This window comes from Oncorhynchus gorbuscha, linkage group LG11 (genome assembly GCF_021184085.1).
Source record: "Oncorhynchus gorbuscha isolate QuinsamMale2020 ecotype Even-year linkage group LG11, OgorEven_v1.0, whole genome shotgun sequence".
NCBI lineage: Eukaryota > Metazoa > Chordata > Actinopteri > Salmoniformes > Salmonidae > Oncorhynchus > Oncorhynchus gorbuscha.
The window spans coordinates 75214372-75234828 of record NC_060183.1 but is presented as its reverse complement, the minus strand read 5'-3'; the positions used below and the strand labels follow the sequence as shown (position 1 = coordinate 75234828).

The following is a 20457-nucleotide window of genomic DNA, read 5'->3' as shown; positions in this document are numbered from 1 at the left end:
CTTCATCACTGTCCCATGATAGTGATGGAGCTGGTCGAGAGTTTCAAGTTAATTGGTGTCCACATCACCTTTCAAACTAAGATGCTCCAAAAACGCCAAGATAGCCGTGAAGAGGGCACGACAACACCCATTCCCTCTCAGGAGACTGAAAAGATTTGGCATGGGTCTCCAGATCCTCAAAACATTCTTCAGCTGCACCTAAAGCATTCTGACCGGGTTGCTTCAGCGCCTGGTGTGGCAACTGCTAAGCATCCGACCATACGCAGCTACAGAGAGTAGTGCTTCCTGCCATCCAGGACCTACATGCTAGGTGGTGTTAGAGGAAGGCCCAAAAAATGGTCAAAGACTGCAGCCACCTAAGTAATATACTGTTCTCTCTGCTACGGCATGCGTTACCGGAGTGCCAAGTCTAGGTCCAAAAGGCTCCTTAACAGCTTCTAACTTCAAGCCATAGACTGCTGAACGATTAATGAAATAACCACCCGGACTATTTACATTGACCCCCCGCACTTTACAAATGTACAAATGACCTCGACTAACCTGTACCCCCGCACATTGACTTGGTACCGGTACCTCCTGTATATAGCCTCGTTATTGTTATTTTATTTTGCTTATCTTTAGTTTAGTTTTTAGTTTAGTTTATTTGGTAAATATTTTCTTAACTCTTATTTCTTGAACTGCATTGTTGGTTAAAGGCTCGTAAGTAAGCATCTCACAGTAAGGTCTACACCTGTTGTATTCGGCGCATTTTACAAATCAAATTTGATTTGATGTCCCTATCATCAGGATTACATCAAAAACGTGAAATACTTGTGTCAAGGATATTACCAGGATATGTGCTCTTATGTAGTGGGCACTGACCATCCCAAGAGCACTGATAAGGCCTCAATCTCTCATGACATCAACCAGAGTACCTTCTCTGTTACAGCGAAGAGTCTACAACAAAGTGAGTTCGTAGTTTATTCATATACCAAAAAGATCACCTGCACTTTTAAATAAATTCAATTATTTTTGCACCTGAACCTCTGACTCCATCTCAACTGTTGCTGCTCAACACCAACTAAATAGGCTGCCGGGTCATCCATCTTAACACTATAAGTGATTTTATTTGATGTAAAAATGTGCTAATAAAATACAAATATCAATTGTAGAGCCTTATGTTACAACTAGTTGATAAGAGTGTAATAGTGTTTATCTGCCACTGAGGGGGGCATAGACACTCAAACAGAAGCAGGAAGAGAGTTAAAGACAGCTATAACTATTAGGAAGTTCAGTCATTCTCTTTGGTTCCTTGGTCCTTGACACGCACGCTGTACATTGGTACCATATAACATACGGAGACACACAGCCAGAAATGGTTTCTCATCTCTCCCTCTCCATCGTATTCCTCATCTTCTCCAGACTCTCAGGTAAGGGTAACACTTCTTTAGGGGGGAAATTGTGGCAAGTGGCAGCGTGGTAGATACATATAGCTTGTCCCATTAATTAATCGTAAAATTGAGAATTATCTGAACTTGAAAACAAACATTCTGGATAATGTAGAGAACCTTCAACTATTTATTGATCAACACTTTGATCAACATATCAAAGCGAACAAGAGCAGAACTTTCCTTGAGTGAAACTGAAGGGAAGCCACCATCTAAGCTTCCAAATGTAACAATGGAAGAAGAGGTTTTTATAACAATGGATTACAGCATAAAATTATGGAAGAAATACTAACTGAAAATAAGTTATTGAAAACCACCGTGGACTCCCTAAAAGCCACTACGGCAAGGATCATCAACTAGATCCAGCAGCGGGCTGATCTTTTCTTGAGTGGATGGTCAGGGGGCCGGAACATAATTACAAATCATTTATAGACTGCAAATTGACCGCAAGATGCCGAAACGGATGACTAAAACATAATCACTTCAAACCTTGCTTACATGTGTGTACAATCATTTATATCTCTATTATGCATGGTAATACTATTGAACAGATATCCAAAATTAAAAACACTGAGCTGATTTGCTGGTCTCTTTAGTCTCTAAATACATTTTGTTCAGAAAAAATTGGGCGGCAAAATAAAATCAACTGCGGGGCAAAATAAAATCAACTGCGGGTCAAATTTGGCTCGTAGGCCACCAGTTGCGGAACACTGCACTACGGAGAAGCAATGGTATGTTAATAACACAATTTAAAAAATAATTACTTAATCTGAAGTGTAGAAGTATGAAGACTAATATAGTAATAGTGGCAATAAATGAGGATAAAAATGATTAGGCAACTGGGAAATACGTCAAGGTTTTCATTAAACAATCTCAAGATGAAGGACGAACTGGTGGGCACAAATTATTTTCAAAGGGCCCACAGTTTGGGTGGCAGAGGGGAGGGAAGACACCGTCCTACTGTCAGATATTAGCTTGGCTAACTCGATACAAAATGAATAGGCTAACTCACTTCAAAATTAAGATTGCCTTGCTACAACTGGGTAGGGAGCTGAAGACCACACCGTTCTCTATTAATGGGAAATTTCCCCATGAAATAGTGGAGAGATGATGTGCCCTACCCACTCTCAAAAGGCTCCGAGCAGATACAATGCATTCGGAAAGTATTTTTCCATAATTTGTTACACTACAGTGTTATTCGAAAATGTATTAAATAAATACAAATCCTCATCAATCTACATACAATACCCCATAATGACAAAGTGAAAACAGGTTTTAATTTTTTTTGTAAATGTATTGAAAACAAAAAACAGAAATGCCTTATTTACTTAAGTATTCAGACCGTTTGCTGTGAGACTGGAAATTGGCTGTTTTACTGTGCTGTCCTTTTGGCCGATGTGAATCGTAACAAATATAATTTAAAATAAAAGAATATTGACAGCTCTGTGGGGCTACAATAGGATAGGATAAAGTTTTGATAGAGGAAGAGGGTTAATAACCTGTCTAGGTTCTCTACTGGAGTGGGACTATGTGATCCTATAACAATTGTTATCACTATCTTTTTATCACCATGTAAACAATAAATCTCAATCTCAAACACGCAAAGGAAATATTATTGTTCCGATACACACCGGCAATTTGGGTTGGATGTGTTAACGGGTTCTGTTAACTCTGCTAACGCACGGCTGGCTGGTTAACACTGCGTTAAATGTTACAGCCTTGTTCTAAAATGGATTCAATTCATTTTTTTCCTCACAAATCCTCACAAAACATCCCATAATGACGAAGCAAAAACAGGTTCTTAGAAAATGTTGCAAATGTTAAAAATTAAAAACAGAAATACCTTATTTTCATAAGTATTCAGACCGTTCGCTATGAGACTGGAAATTGAGCTCAGGTCCATTCTGTTTCCATTGATCATCCTTGATGTTACTACAACTTGATTGGGGCCCACCAGTGACCAGTTCAATTGATTAGACATGATTTGGAAAGGCACAACTTCTGACGGTGAAATATATTTCTGGCATAGGAAAAGAAACTTACCAGGGGTGATGACATTAAATAATAAGTTTATTAAAACAGTCCAGTCCACCTAAAAAACTGGAGGTCTTTACACTTCAGTGTTGTTATCCAAAATCCGTAGCACATTGAATTAAAAAGGTGTTGGATATTATTCAATCTGATCAGACAGGTTTTTTACATTGACGATACATTGGAGATTGTATGAGAACAGTACTCGAAACAATTGAACACAAAATATAGGAAACTTTTAATAGAGTATGACTAGAATTTATATTAACATGCCAGGACTATTTAAATGTTGGGGAATATGTTATACAATGGGTTAGAGTTATGTATAGTAACCTTAGGTGTAAAATCATAAATAATGGCTACTTCTCAAAAAGTATTAAGCTGTCAAGAGGACTAAAACAAGGTTGTCCACTGCTGGTGTATCTATTTATTATGGCCATCAAAATGTTAGCTATTAAAACCAGATCCAGCAATAATATAGAGGGGCTAGTAATCCAGGGCTTAAAAACAAAGAGGTCATTGTACGCTGATGACTCATGTTTCCTCTTCAATCTGCATTCTGGATCCCTGCACAGCCTCATGGAGAATATAGATCATTTTTACAATGATACAATGATTACAATGATAACTAAGCATTGGATTCCCCAAAAATAGTGCTTTTACATTACCGTGTAGTTTACCAATAACATTGTCTGACTTGAAGTTGACGTACTCAGTATTCATATCCCTAAAGAAATAAATTAACTCCCTAAAACAAATTTCAATATAAAGTTTGAAAAAATAGACAAGATCTTGCTAGCATGGACAGGTAAATACCTGTATTTGTGGAACAATCACCCTGATTCATTATTTAGTCGTATCCCAGTTTACAGACCTGCCTATGCTGAATGATTTGTTTTTCAAATTATATGAGCAAAAAACATTTCACTATATTTGGAATGGCAAGCTATACAACTTAAAAATGGCTTAGTTTTATAATTAATATCAGTTTGGGGGAGCTAAAATTATTAAATGTTAAAGCATTAAACCTCTTACTAAAAGCATCAGTCATACAAAAGGTGTACTTAAAGCCGAACTTGTTATCAAGTAGATTAATAAGATTGCCTCACCCCTTGTTCAAAAATGTATTTTTCCCCTTTATCCAGATTAAAAACTCTCATTATCAGTTAATTGAAAATTGAATTTTCAAAATATCACCCTTTCTAAAACAAGCCAAACAAAGCTTGCTGCAATTCCAGTTTCATCCTCCAGAAAAAAAACAGAACAAATATTATGGTTCACGTCAAACATGGTAAAAAAATAATATTAACATTATTTATGGAACACAATGTTTTATTTATCTTTATTAATGATATTATGAATAAGAAAGGTGGAGTTATGTCACAAGTGCAGCTAATAAAAATATATGGAAAAGTTGTCTCTATCCAAAATTACAACCAACTGATTGCAACAATACCAGGAAAATGGAAGAGGCAAGTGGAAGGGGGAGAAGTTGGGGATTCTGATTCCATAGAACACGGTTTATGAACTGATACACAAAACAATGCTTGATTACATTTTTTAAAATTACTATTATATACAATTATTTCCACCAACAAAATATTGTGTTAATGGCACCTGCAACCATCTCAGCTCTGCAGATTTTGCTGCGAAGAGACAGAATCATTATGTCACTTATTCTGGTGTTGCCACTATGTAACTTTAATAATAATACTCGTAGTTAAAATATTCATCATTAATTTACAATCTGTAGACACAAAGTGATTAAACAGGTATAGAATGTATGTGAAACATCACAGCACAGTTGAAATATATATGGCACATATAAAAAATCAGAAGGTGATTTACAGAGATTTTAATGATTCATTTTTAAATGAAACCTTTATTTAACTAGGAAAGACAGTTAAGAACAAATTCTTATTTACAATGACGACCTACCCGATAGGTGGGTTGGACTGAGAGCAGCTGAGGGGTGGGATTAGAAGCCCATGAGCTATAATAGTTCTTACTGAAAACACTATATATGTACAGTTGAAGTCGAAGTTTACATACACCGTAGCCAAATACATTTAAACTCAGTTTGTCACAATTCTTGACATTTTATCCACGTAAAAATAACCTGTCTTAGGTCAGTTAGGATCACCAATTTATTATATGAATGTGAAATGTCAGAATAATAGCAGAGAGAATGATTTATTTAATCTTTTATTTATTTCATCACATTCCCAGTGGGTCAGAAGTTTATATACACTCAATTAGTATTTGGTAGCATTGCTTTTAAATTGTTGGGTCAAAAGAGCCAGAAGAGGACTGGCCACCCCACAGCCTGGTTCCTCTCTAGGTTTCTTCCTAGGTTTTGGCCTTTCTAGGGAGTTTTTCCTAGCCACCGTGCTTCTACACCTGCATTGCTTGCTGTTTGGGGTTTTAGGCTGGGTTTCTGTACAGCACTTTGAGATATCAGCTGATGTACGAAGGGCTATATAAATAAAATTTGATTTGGCCCATTCCTCCTGACAGAACTGGTTTAACTGAGTCAGGTTTGTAGGCCTCCTTGCTCACACATGAATTCTGGCCACAAATTTTCTATAGGATTGAGGTCAGGGCTGTGTGATGGCCACTCCAATAATTTGACTCTGTTGTCCTTAAGCCATTTTGCCACAACTTTGGATGTATGCTTTGGGTCATTGTCCATTTGGAAGACCCATTTTCAACCAACTTCCAACTTCCTTTTAACTTCCTGACTGGTGTCTTGAGATGTTACTTCAATATATCCACATAATTTTCCTACCTCATGCCATCTATTTTGTTTAGTGCATCAGTCCCTCTGCAGCAAAGCACCCCCACAACATGATGCTGCCACCCAGTGCTTCACGGTTGAGATGGTGTTCTTCGGCTTGCAAGCCTCCCCTTTTTGCTCCAAACATAACGATGGTCATTATGTCCAAACAATTTTATTTTTGTTTCATCAGACCAGAGGACATTTCTCCAAAAACTACGATCTTTGTCCCCATGTGCAGTTGCAAACCCTAGTCTGGCTTTTTTATGGCAGTTTTGAAACAGTGGCTTCTTCCTTGCTGAGCGTCCTGTCAGGTTATGTTGAAATAGGACTCGTTTTTACTGTGGATATAGATACTTTTGCATCTATTTCCTCAAGCATCTTCACAAGGTTCTTTGCTGTTGTTCTGGGATTGATTTGCACTTTTCGCACCAAAGTACGTTCATCTCTAGGAGACAGAACCAGTCTCCTTCCTGAGTGGTATGACTGCTGTCTCCATGGTGTTTATACTTGCGTACTATTGTTTGTACAGATGAACGTGGTACCTTCAGGCGTTTGGAAATTGTTCCCAATGATGAACCAGACTTGTGGAGGTCTCCAATTTTTTTTCTGAGGTCTTGGCTGATTTCTTTTGATTTTCCCATGATGTCAAGCAAAGAGGCACTGTGAAGGTAGGCCTTGAAATACATCCACAGGTCCACCTCCAATTGACTCAAATGATGTCAAATAACCGGAAGCTCAGAAGCTTCTAAAGCCATGACATCATTTGCTGGAATATTCCAAGCTGCCTGTAAACAATTGTTGTTAAAATGACTTGTGTCATGCACAAAGTAGATGTCCTAACCGACTTGCCAAAACTATAGTTTGTTAACAAGAAATTTGTGGAGTCAATGAAAAACACGTTTTAATGACTCCAGCCTAAGTGTATGTAAACTTCCAACTGTCACACCCTGACCTTAGTTATCTTTGTTTTCTTTATTATTTTGGTTTGGTCAGGGTGCGACAAGGGGTGGTTTGTTGTGTTTTTGTCCTGTCTAGGGTTTTTAGTTTGTTTATGGAGTTGTAGCTAGTCTAGGTGTTTTGTATGTCTATGTTTATCTAGATTGGTTCTCAATTAGAGGCAGCTGTTTATCGTTGTCTCTGATTGGGAACCATATTTAGACAGCCATATTCCTTGAGTATTTTGTGGGTGATTGTCTATGTTTAGTTCCCTGTGTCAGCACTATTATTATAATATAGCATCACAGTGTTTTTGTAAGTTTAAGTTTCTTCATTTCATTAAAGATGTGTTCTCATCACGCTGCGCCTTGGTCTCATCGCTATAACGGATGTGACTTCAACTGTAGGTCTAGAATGTGAAAGTAACGGGAAAAAGCTGCACAACAAAGTTATTTTTGGATAGGCCAACAACAACAACAAATGTACCATGTTTCTATAAAGTGCTGAAGTTGATGTCAGGGACAGGGACTGGACACATGCTGAAACTCTGAAGACAGGAGCAGTAGCTTGTCTTATCAATAACACTTCCTGTATTATGTATGTTATAGATTACATATCATTTTCATGCTGTGAGAATTTGCTTGAATTCCAATCTAAGGTGTTTTCTGTTGTCTACAGGTGCTTATCGTGTGTCTGTGAAGACAGGAGGCTCCATCACCATCCCATGTCCCTATGATCTGAGATACAAAACACATGTGAAATACTTGTGTAAATTAGGATATTTGCATAGATGCTCCCCTGATGTACATTCTAAGAGCATAAATAAGGCCTCAATCTCTCATTACATCAACAAGCAAACCTTCACTGTGACCATGACTGATCTGAGGACAGAGGACTCTGGACGTTACAGCTGTGCTGTGGAGATCGATGTTGGACCAGATGTCATTATAAAAACATTCCAACTATCTGTCACTCCAGGTAAGATATCTGCAACTCTTCCACATGATTACATGACTGGTGTTCTGGTTACATTTACTGGTATCACTATTGTATCACTATGAGGAATGTTGGTATGTCTACTTTCTGTTCTTTAACAATCATATCATTATGATATTTTTGGTCAGTTGTTACAAAAAACACTTGTTCACTCAGGACCTTCTTTGGTGTGTGTACCTCTGTGTTCAGGTACTCCAGAACTCTATGTGGACCAACAGGAGGTGACTGGAGTTGAAGGAGGGAGTGTCATTGTAAATTGTTACTATAGTAACACTGGAAATAGGAAGGGGTGGTGCAGGATTGGTGGCAGTGGATCCTGTGTGGGGGTGGATTCTGGGACAATAAAGGGAACATCAGTGACTCTACAGCAGACCACTGATGCCACCAGAAGAAATGTCTTAATGGTGACTAAGGGTGGACTGAAGATGGAGAACACTGGCTGGTACAGGTGTGGAGTGGGAGACCTTATAATGCCTGTTCACATCACTGTCAGACAACAAACCACCACACAAAGTACCACCACTATGACCAGTGAGTAGAGAACAATCAGATACTGTAGAATTAAGTATTAACCTGGTGTATCCTGGCTTGTCATCTGAAACAAATTGGATTGCAACCTGATTGAAAACTTTTCGATGTACTTATTGGTGCTAATACTAAGTTAAAATCCACATATTGGGGTAAATTAAATAATCTGGACAAGGTCATAGCTTAGCCACTGTCTTGTTACAGTTCAGTCTACCTTGGGTCTCTCTGGTACACCAGTCATAATGACATTGTTGTTTTCACCTCACAGCAACCCAAGCTCCAACCACTGAACAATCCTCTTTCTCTCCAACTGCTGAGCCTGTTCAGACTGACAACACAGTCCAAGGACCTGAGGGGAGCAAGGAGAAGGTCGCCATGAGGTAATTATCACTCAGACAGCTGTATTTCACACTTACTCTTCCAAATGGATGACAATAGAAATATGCAGAAAGTTAACATGTTCTGTTTTTCATACTAGATTTTAGGGCACAAGGCCAAGATTGTTATAGGCATATACCACTTCCTCCCACCTCTGGTTTGTAGAAGTAGCAGCCTTCTATTCTTGTATGGCCAAGTTTCACACACAAAAGGTGTGAAGAGCTGAACAAATGTTTCCATTTTGTCATAGCAGGAGAAATATATATTTAAATCTGTTTTATGGACTGTACAATAAACACAGTATCACTATCAGTTCCATAGATCTAAATGTCCTACTGATTCCTCTGGGCATGTTGGTGGTGGTGATATCTGGTGTTCTAGTCACATGGAAGATGTGGAGAAAGTATAGTAAGTATTCATTCTATAATAACTGTAATGAAAAAGTAATGTTTGATTCTGGAGATTTCAGGAGACAAATCTTTTCCTTGACGACAACTGTTAGCCTATGTTATAAACAATGAATCTTGACATATGAGACTAAAACGTATAACTCTTCTATGGTGAATTTATTCAGTATTGTTCTAGTGTATCTCAGGTCTCTAATACTGCATCTTTCTTTATTCCAGAGGACAATAAGGCCTTGGACCAGACAACAAACACCTCAGTGGTAGGCTACACTCATGTTCCTCACATCTGTCTCAAGGCCTTGTGGGTAACCCACTGTCTGTGAAAAATGCAGGACATGGCCATGGACAGGACATGAACATCAGATGGACTTAAATCACAAATGAGCTCTTCAGCTATAGCTTCATGTCCATTTTAACTGTACAGTCTATAACCGTTAACTCTATATTTACAGTCAAAAATACCAAGAACTGTAGAGACGGTGTGATTTGAGTTTTTCAAAGTAGATTGCAGTGTTGAGCTAATATTCTGATCTGTAGCGAGCAGCAGTTAGCGAGCAGTTAAGGTGTTGTGATTTCCTGTTTGGCTTTGCAGACACAGTAGGCCTAAGTTGCTTCACTGTGCTCTTCCTATTTGACCTGACTGATACTGTGCTCTTCCTATTTGACCTGACTGATACTGTGCTCTTCCTATTTGACCTGACTGACACAGTGCTGTTTGATAGTAAGGAAGGTCATATCTCAATGTTGTTAAAACAAATACATGCTTTATATTGTGGATTATGTAAATGTTCAAAGGCATCTCATACATGTAGACTGATATGTTTTTATCATCAACCCCCTTTGTCTGTCTACCAGCAGGACCCATTTCCTGCCAATGATGTGATGTACAGCACTGTTGTCCCCAAGAGGAGGAACCAGCTAAATGTACAGACCAAGGTAAGGCTGCTATTCTGATCATAGACTGTTCTCTCTACCTCTGCATGGCAAGCGGTACCAGAGCACCAAGTCTCGGACCAAAAGGCTTCTCAAAAGCTTTCACCCCCAAGCCATCACTCCTGAACAGGTAATCAAATGGCTACCCGGACTATCTGCATTGTGTTTGTGCCCCCCCCCCCCAAACCCCTCTTACGCTGCTGTTACTCTGTTTATCATATCTGCACAGTCACTTTAACCATATCTACATGTACATACTACCTCAATTAGAGCAACAAACTGGTGTTTTCTATAGCCTCGCTACTGTTATTTTTCACTGTCTATTTACTGTTTTATTTCTTTACTTATCTATTCACCTAATACCTATTATTTTTACTTATAAATTGCAGTGTTGGTTATGGCCTGTAAGCATTTCACTAAGGTCTGCACCTGTTGTATTCGGCGCACGTGACAAATAAACTTTGATTTGATGTTGATAAACTGAACAAGATTATAAATGCCTTATTTACAGTTCATATAAGGAAATTAAATTAATTGACCCTAATCTATAGATGTCCCACAAGGAACTTAATATTGGTGGGAACTAGAACTCGCTGTTGTACAGCATCCCAAACTAGTTCAATGCGTGACATGTCTGAGTATACAGGACATGGAAAATCTAGGACATTTTTAGCCTCTAGGAAATGTGTACAGATCCTTGCGACATGGAGTTGTGCATTAACATGCTGAAACATGAGGTGACGGATGAATGGCATGACAATGGGACTCAGGATCGCGTTGTATCTCTGTACATTCAAATTGCCATCGATAAAATGCAATTGCGTTCAATGTCCGTAGCTTATGCATGCCCGTACCATAAACCCACCGCCACCATGGGGCACTCTGTTCACAACTTTGACATCAGCAAATCGCACGCCGCCATGCACATGGTCTGCGGTTGTGAGGCCGGTTGAACGCCCTGCGAAATTATTTAAAATGTAATTGGAAGCGGCTTATAGTAGAGAAATGAACATTCAAGTATATGACAAGAGCTCTGGTGGACATTCCTGCAGTCAGCATGCCAATTGCACGCTCCCTCAAAATATGAGACATCTGTGGCCATTGTGTTGTGACACAACTGCACATTTTAGAGGAACCTTTTATCATTCCCAGCACAATGTGTACTGAACCTTTTGTTCGTAAGAAACATTTCTGGGATCTTTTTATATTAGCTCATGAAACATGGGACCAACACTTTAAATGTTACAATTTAATCTCCACTGAAGAAAAATATAAATGCATCTGTCTTGTACTGTCAGCTATGTGGCAGACCGGGGGGGTAATAGATGAAGTCACATCAGGTTTATTGTCCGATAAGAGAAACATCAGGAAACAAACAACAGTCTGACATAAATAGCACCACCCACCTGCCCATAGGAGGAAGACACATGGAACTGTTTATAATTGTGATGGTCCCTGGGATGTGTTAGAGGAAATTGTAGTTAAGATGATTAATTATGTATACATTATTGATTAGAACCATTTATTCTAATACTATTATGTTATGATATGAAAAGTAAAAGTTATTGGTTAAGCTGTTACTGAAAATGTAAGCAGAACTAATTGATTGTCTGTGCCTCTTGGGAAGGTTAAGGGGAAGAAAAAGCTTTTCAGACAAGATAAGAATGTTTGGATTATGTTCCATTGGTAAGAGAAAAGTATATCTTCTAGACAGGTTGTAATGTCTGGTTTATGAGGGGAGTAGAAAGCATCTCCGGACCTAAACAAAAAACAATGGGGCTATCGTGGGAAACTGATGATGTCATTTTGAGTTTATAACCTGTGGAAATCTGTGTATGTAGTTAGTACTCTCTGGAATTAAACGCTCTTTACCTGGCTTTTAAGACTGGTCTCGATCTACTTCATGCATAATTAATGAACTTACAATTCATTAATGAATTAGAAATGAGTGCGAATTGGTTTTGGCAATTAAAGCATAAAGGAATTTAGAATTCCTCTATCAGGATGAAACTCCTCCTGAAGCCTGCAGTGAGATGTTTAATAGTCTGATATCTCTGACCTGATGGGAGAAGATCAAAGCAGTGGTGGAGTTGGTGGACTGAAGATCATGTGGTGGGCTTTATGCTGGATAGCTCCTTCATTAAGGAACCGTTTTGCAGTGTAGAGTCCAAGCAGTTTAGATGCCGTGTCATGGATCCTTAATAGTTTATTGTGGTGTGAAACTGTGAGCATGTGGTAGCGGACACGTTGCTGGGACGTCTGTTATTTCAGTGGTGTGTTGATCAAAGGTGAGCTTGTGGTCTAACGTAATTCTGAGGTATTTAAATGAAGGAACCATTTCAACAGCCTCTCCTCTGAGGACAGGGTCACAGGTGGGGTTTTTGGGAAAGTCTATGGTTATTTATTTTGTTTAGGAGAAATTGAGATTACTTGTGAAGGGTTTTGTGGTCCATGCTTTGTCAGTCATTGGTGTTCAGGTCTTATACACTGAAAATGTGTTATGCAGTAAACAGTGTTAATGTCTTAATGTATCTCATCCCCATTTCAGCTATTCTGCAACAAATGGTTAGTGTTTTCAAGCTGTAGCCTACACTCCATCACATTGTCCTTCACCTCTCGGCCTGTGTCCCTCCTCTCTTCTAGGGACAACCATATGACGTGGTCTACAGCTCACTAGTCCTTCACCCCACAGGTCAGTGTTGATTTATCTTCTCTCTCATTTACCTACACAGATGATGCTAATCTCTTAACAAAGAAACAAACAGGCAAGACCATACATTACTACTGTATGTGTACAAAACATCACTCTTTAGTAACACACTTTTTATCCTCATCAAACAGAGGCTGACTACATTGTTATCATTATTTCTATAACATGCCTGTATTGTGCAACAAACTACTTTCTGTCCAGAGGGCAGGAACACAGCAGTGACTGACTGAGTGAAGATCTTGGTCCTAAAGAGCCCTTATCCTGGAAAGACAGACCATTCCCCCTCCTGTGTCACAATATGAGTCATGACCATCCTTCTGCCTCCAATATGCTACTGCCCACACCACCTAACCCACCTGTCTCCTTGTGTCCATAATCTACTGAAGACAGTCTACTGTGCTCGTTTTGATTAGCCCTTTTCAATGCCCTTTTCCCTTGTAACTAATCATGATAAAATGTGTATATTAAATGTACAAAATAAATAGCTGTTGCTGAATGCAAAATGGATTGATGTTCGTATTGGTATGTTAAAAGTAGGCTTGAACAAGTCCATAAAATATAATAGTTTCTATTTTTTATTGTATTTTTATTTCACCTTTATTTAACCAAGTAGGTCAGTTAAGAACAAGTTCTCAATTACAACATGCGACCTGGCCAAGATAAAGCATCGCAGTGCGACAACAGTTACACATAAACAAACGTACAGTCAATAACACAAAGAGAAATAGATCTCTGTATAGTGTGTAAATGTAGTAGAGTAGGGAGGTAGGCAATAAATAGGCCATAGAGGGAACATTTCAACTTAGCAGTAATACTGGAGTGATATATGTGCAAGTAGAGATACCTTACAAGAGGTAAGTAATAAGGGGATGAGGTAGTCTGGTGTGCTTTTTACAGATTGGCTGTGTACAGTGATTGGGAAAGATGCTCAGACAGCTGAAACTTGAAGTTAGAGGGAGATATAAGACTTCAAATTCAGAGATTTTTCAGTTTGTTCCTGTCATTGGCAGGAGAGAACTGTAAGAAAAGCGGCAAAATGAAGTGTTGGCTTTGGGGATGAAAAGTGCAATATACCTGCTGGAACGCGTGCTATGGGTGGGTGTTACTATGGTGACCAGTGAGCTGAGACAAAGCTGGGCTTACCTAGCAAAGACTTATAGATGACTTGGAGCTAGTGGGTTTGGCCAAGGATATATCGTGAGGGCCAGCCAACGAGAGCATAGAGGTTGCTGTGGTGGGTAGTATACGGGGCTCTGGTGATTAAATGGATGGCACTGTGATAAATTACATCCAGTTTGCTGAGTAGAGTTTTGGGGGCTATTTTGTAAATGACATCGCCAAAGTCAAGAATCGGTAGGATAGTCAGTTTTACAAGGGTACGTTTGGCGACGTGAGTGAAGGAGGCTTTGTTGCGAAATAGGAAGCCGATTCTAGATTTTATTTTGGATTGGAGATGCTTAATGTCTGGAAGCGTAGAGTCTGGAAGGAGAGTTTAGTCTAACCAGACACCTAGGTATTTGTAGTTGTCCACATATTCTAGGTCGTACCGTCCAGAGTCGTGATGCAAGTCGGGCAGGCGGGTAGCAATCGGTTGAAGATCATGCACTTAGTTTTACTAGCATTTAAAAGCAGTTGGAGGCCATGGAAGGAGTGTTGTATGGCATTGAAGCTCATTTTGGAGGTTTGTTAGCACAGTGTCCAAAGAAGGGCCAGATTTATACAGAATGGTGTCGTCTGCATAGAGGTGGATCAGAGAATCACCATCAGCAAGAGTGACATCATTGATATATACAGAGAAAAGAGTTGGCCCGAGAATTGAGCCCTGTGGCACCCCCATAGTCTGCCAGAGGTCCGGACAACAGGCCCTCCAATTTGAAACACTGAACTCTATCTGAGAAGTAGTTGGTGAGGCAGTCATTTGAGAAACCAAGGCTATTGAGTCTGCCGATAAGAATGTGGTGATTGACAGAGTCGAAAGCCTTGGCCAGGTCGATGAAGATGGCTGCACCATCGATGGCGGTTATGATATCGTTTAGAACCTTGAGCGTGGCTGAGGTGCACCCATGACCTGCTCGGAAACCAGATTGCATAGTGGAGATGCTATGGTGGGATTCGAAATGGTTGGTGATCTGTTTATTAACTTGGCTTTCGATGATTTTAGAATGGCAGGGCAGGATGGATATAGGTCTACAACAGTTTGGGTCTAAGGTGTCTCCCCTTTGAAGACAGGGATGACAGCGGCAGCATTCCAATTTTTGGGGATCTCAGATGATACAAAAGAGAGGTTGAATAGGCTAATTTCATAAAGAGAGGGTCCAGATTGTCTTGCCCAGTTGATTTGAAGGGATCCAGATTTTGCAGCTCTTTCAAAACATCAGCTGTTTGAATTTGGGTGAAGGAGAAGCGGGGGAGGTTTGGTCAAGTTGCTGCAGGCGGGGCTGAGGTGTTGGCCGGGGTAGGACTAGCCAGGTGGAAAGCATGGCCAGCCATTGAAAAATGCTTATTGAAATTATCAATTATCGTAGATATATCGGTGGTGACAATGTTTCCTATCCTCAGTGCAGTGGGCAGCTGGGAGAAGGTGCTCTTATTCTCCATGGACTTTACAGTGTCCCAAAACTTTTTGTAATTAGTGCAACAGGAAGCAAATTTCTGTTTGAAAAAGCTAGCCTTAGCTTCCCTAACTGACTGAGTATATTAGTTCCTGACTTCCCTGAAAAGTTGCATATTGCGGGGCTAATTGATGCTATTGCAGAATGCCACAGGATGTTTTTGTGCTGGTCAAGGGCAGTCAAGTCTGGGGTGAACCAAAGGCTATATCTGTTCTTAGTTCTACATTTTTTGAATGGGGCATCCTTATTTAAGATGGAAAGGAAAGCACTTTTGAAGAGCAACCAGGCATCCTCTACTGACAGGATGAGGTCAATATCCTTCCAGTATACCCGGGCCAGGTCGGCTAGAAAGGCCTGCTCACAGGAGGGGGGTGGTCGTTTGACCACGGACTCATGACGCACGCAGGCAATGAGGCGGTGATCGCTGAGATCCTGGTTGAAAACAGCAGAGGTGTATTTAGAGGGCCAGTTGGTCAGGATGATATCTAAGACGGTGCCCATGGTTACGGATTTGAGGTTGTACCTGGTAGGTTCCTTGATAATTTGTGTGAGATTGAGGGCATCAAGTTTAGATTGTACGACGGCCGGGGTGTAAAGCATATCCCAGTTTATGTCACCTAATAGTATGAACTCTGAACATAGATAGGGGGCAATCAATCCACATACGGTGTCCAGGGCACAGGTGGGGGCTGAAGGGGTCTATAACAAGCTGCAACGTTAAGAGACTTGTTTCTGTAAAGTTGGATTTTTAAAAGAAGAAGTTCGAATTGTTTGGGCACAGACCTGGACAGAATGACAGGACTCTGCAGGCTAACTCCGCCTCCTTTGGTAGTTCTATCTTGTCGGAAAATGTTATAGTTAGGGATGGAAATGTCAGGATTTTTGGTGGCCTTCCTAAGCCAGGATTCAGACACGGCTAGGACATTCGAGTTGGTGTGCTAAAGTGTGCTAAAGCCAAAGCAGTGAATAAAACAAACTTAGGGAGGAGGCTTCTAATTTTAACCTGCATGGAACCAATGCTTTTACGGTTACAGAAGTCAACAAATGAGAGCGCCTGGGGAATGGGAATGATGCAGGGGGCTGCAGGGCCTGGGTTAACCTCTACATAACCAGAGGAACAGAGGAGGAGTAGGATAAGAGTACAGCTAAATGCTTAAAGAACTGGTTGTCTAGTGCGTTCAGATCAGAGGGTATTGGGGGCAGGTTTCTGGGCACGGAAGGATAGATTCAAGGCATAATGCATTTAAATGCTCTTATCCAGAGACAAATTGGTGCATTCACCTTATGACATCCAGTGGGACAGTCACTTAACAATAGGAGGGGGGGTGGGGTGAGAGGGAGGTATTCCTTAGGTGGGGTTTCAGGTGTCTGGAAGGTGGTGATTGAGCGTGAGGGAGTTTGTTCCACCATTGGGGGCCAGACAAGGGTATGGTAGGATGTGAGTACAGTGGAGGTAAGCCTAGGCATTGAGTGACGATGAGAGAGGTTTTGTCTCTAGAAGCACCATTTAAGCCAGGTGCGGTCACCAGATGTGTGGGGGGTGGAACAACAGGACTAGCTGAGGCATATTGAGCAGGGCTGGAGGCTCTACAGTGAAATAAAACACACGTTTCTAACCAAAACAGCAATAGACAAGACATTAGGGAGAGGCATGTGTGGCAGAGTAATCATATAGGCTCCAGTGAGTAGCTAGGCGTGCTGGAAGCACGGATATTCAGACAGCTAGCAGGCCGGGGCTAGCAGATGCGCCTCATGGGGACGTCGCAACGCCTGTTGAAACTGCCTCGGACGGTTACATCAACAGACCAGTCGTGATGGATCGGTGGGGCTCCGTGTCGGCAGCAACGTGTCCAGGCCAATTGGCAAAGAGGTCATTGAAGCCCAGGAATTCTTGATAGATCTATCTATCGAGCTGTGCAGGCTGGCAGGAATTGACCGGGCTGAAGCTAACAGATGTCCCAGTTAACGGTGATGGCCAACTAGCATTGGCTAACTGACTACTAGCTCGTAGCTGGCTAGCTTGAAGGGGGTTAAGATTCTAAAGTATAAAAAATAGCAGATCCATACTGCATTGGGTGAGGCGGGTTGCAGGAGAGTATGTTCATTCCGTAGATGGAAAAATGAGATAAAAAATAAATATATACGAAGAAAGAAACAATATATACAAGGGACGGGACAAGACAAGCAAAACATCTCACTACTACGCCATCTTGGATTGCCTAGATTATTATAATTGACGATGTATTCTCTCAGGTGAGACCTGATATTGGGAGGTCATTGTTTGCGGATGATGAAGTGCTGTGGAAGAGAGGGAGAAATATTACCCATACAGCCAGAAAAGTTCAAAAAGCGATTAGTGAAGTAGAGTAGTGGTCCCTCAGGTGGGGCTTCAAGTTTTCAGTTGAGAAAACACAGACTGTGTTTTTTTTCTAGAAGGAAGGTTGGGGATGAAATATACTTGAAGTTGAATGAAAGGAATCTGGAGAGGGTGGGCGGGGTATAGGTTCCAGGGGTCTGGTTTGTCACTTCCAATGACATAGGTGGTGCATGGGTGGGCACGTCAGTCATCCGAACTTCCGAATACTGCCCCCTAGCCTTAAGACGTTAACAGAGTAGTTGTCAAAGGAAAGAAAATATTGAATGTGTTTTGTTGCTTGTCAGGAATGGAGTGGGGGGGCAGATAGAATGGTGTTGAAAAGTATATATATACCGCTGTTATGGAAGTATAGCATATGGATCAGCAGCTCAGACATCTTTTAAAAAGCTAGATGTAATCCAGGCCCACGCCCCTAAGAACATATTATGGAGCATCGTGGCCATATTATCGTATGGCCAAGTTTCACACATAAAAGGCGTAAAGAGTTTAACAAATATTTCCATTTAGTCATAGCAGCACAAAAAGGATCATAAAAAATATTTATATCTTAGATGTGTTATGGATAATATTTTACAATAAACAGTCTTTCACCGTCCGTTACAAAGATCTAACAGTCCTATTGATTCCTCTGGGCAGGTTGGTGGTGGTGATAGTTGGTGTCCTAGTCACACAGAAGATGCCTACACTACCACCTTCACTGATTCACACTCATTAAATACCTTGAGTGGTCCAAATCATCACCGCTGAAGCAAACTGTTAAATATACAATTCCTCTAGATATAGAAAGAATTCCCTTTACAATTCCCTTTAAAGAAATGTAATTGTATTGCAGCAATTTACAAAGGAACATGTTCTAAATGTTTAAATTATTCTCCAGATGGGAGAGAACATTCTTCTACCTGCCAAACATTGTTAAAGCAGTGCTCTTCATCCTATGCACCATTATTGATTTTGTGAAGTTCAAGGCAAACTGACTCTGTGGTGAAATACAAAAATTTGTAGAAACCAGACAGTCTCTCTGGTGAGACCAAGGGACAGATTTACTTCTTGCACCTGCTTTTTCAAGGATAAAACCCAAAATAAGAAACTGTTCATCTGTGGTTCATTTGACCTATATGTCTTTGACCTAATTTGTAGCCACCATATGATTAGTTTCATAGTTGATCTTATTGTAATATTCTGTCTGATTTATATGTTTAAAAAATGCATGCTTTGTTAATAAACTTTACAATCTATTAAGATATTCTTAGGAAGTTGTGTATCTGCCCAAATACAATGTGTATGAGTTGTGTGTCTGCCCAAATACAATGTGTATGTGTTGTGTGTGCTTGTAAACACCATATATGTTTAACTGTTCATGATAGAGCATAATAAGTGTCAACTAACAATTCAATACACATCATTTGGAAATTAGCGTGTGTTCAGCCCCTGCTAAAGGGTGGAGACCCTTCAGATGTGAATAACTATTGCCTATTTCGAAGCTACCTCTCCTGGAGTCTTTCAAGCCCTAGTGAACTCTCAGCTAAATAAATTGCTATTTGAGAAGAACTTCCTGTGTGTGGTTCAGTCTGGTTGTAGTTGACCACAATCTGTTTCTAGCCAGACTCAATAACGTTGGTCTCATTGAAGGGGCTGTCATATCTCACAGAGACAATACACAATGCATCTATGCTTAGAATCACGGGTCTATCTTCATTTTCGATTACTAGAGCTGTACACCAGGGCTCAATTTTAGCTCCATTAAAAAGGTGTAATCTTACAAATACCTAGGTAAATGGGGTGGCAGGGTAGCCTAGTGGTTAGAGCGTTGGACCAGTAAGGTTGCAAGTTCAAATCCCCGAGCTGACAAGGTACAAATATGTAATTCTGCCCCTGACCAGGCAGTTAACCCACTGTTCCTTGGACGTCATTGAAAATAAGAATTTGTTCTTAACTGACTTGCCTAGTAAAATAAAGGTAAAATAAAAGAGTCCAGATGGAATGCCATTCTTCTGTTGTGAGAATTTTCTTGAATTCCAATCTAGTGTGTTTTCTGTTGTTGTGTCTACAGGTGCTTATCGTGTGTCTGTGAAGATAGGAGGTTCTATCACCATCCCATATCCCTATACTCAGGATTATATAAAAAATTGAACTGTTGGTGTAAAGGATCTTATTTCAATCATTTTATTTATTTTGACCTTTATTTAACTAGGCAAGTTATTTATTGGAACAGAAACACTAAACAAAACAACAAAGAGAGTGAAACGAAAAATGAAACAGTCCTCTAAGGTGCAGCAACACAAAACAACTACCCACCAATCATAGTGGGAAAACAGGCTGCCTAAGTATGGTTCAAGTATGGTT

At 40.2% G+C, this 20457-nt stretch overlaps 1 protein-coding gene across 3 annotated transcripts; it reads left to right on the top strand.

Annotated features, from left to right (window-relative positions):
* Positions 1–1287: 1287 nt before the first annotated feature.
* On the top strand, positions 1288–13628 carry LOC123989465 (polymeric immunoglobulin receptor-like). Of its 3 annotated transcripts, none has more exons than XM_046290499.1 (9): positions 1288–1409; positions 7852–8151; positions 8359–8700; positions 8966–9077; positions 9389–9483; positions 9702–9742; positions 10341–10418; positions 13059–13107; positions 13327–13628. In XM_046290499.1, exons 1-9 carry the CDS (start codon positions 1355–1357, stop codon positions 13353–13355), a joined length of 1101 nt encoding a protein of 366 aa, XP_046146455.1. In that variant the 5' UTR covers positions 1288–1354; the 3' UTR covers positions 13356–13628. The 3 variants fall into 3 exon arrangements, with proteins under 3 accessions (XP_046146455.1, XP_046146454.1, XP_046146456.1); XM_046290498.1 differs by having other exon boundaries at positions 10338–10418; XM_046290500.1 differs by lacking the exon at positions 1288–1409 and adding an exon at positions 7677–7770 and having other exon boundaries at positions 10338–10418.
* The last annotated feature ends 6829 nt before the right edge of the window (positions 13629–20457 follow it).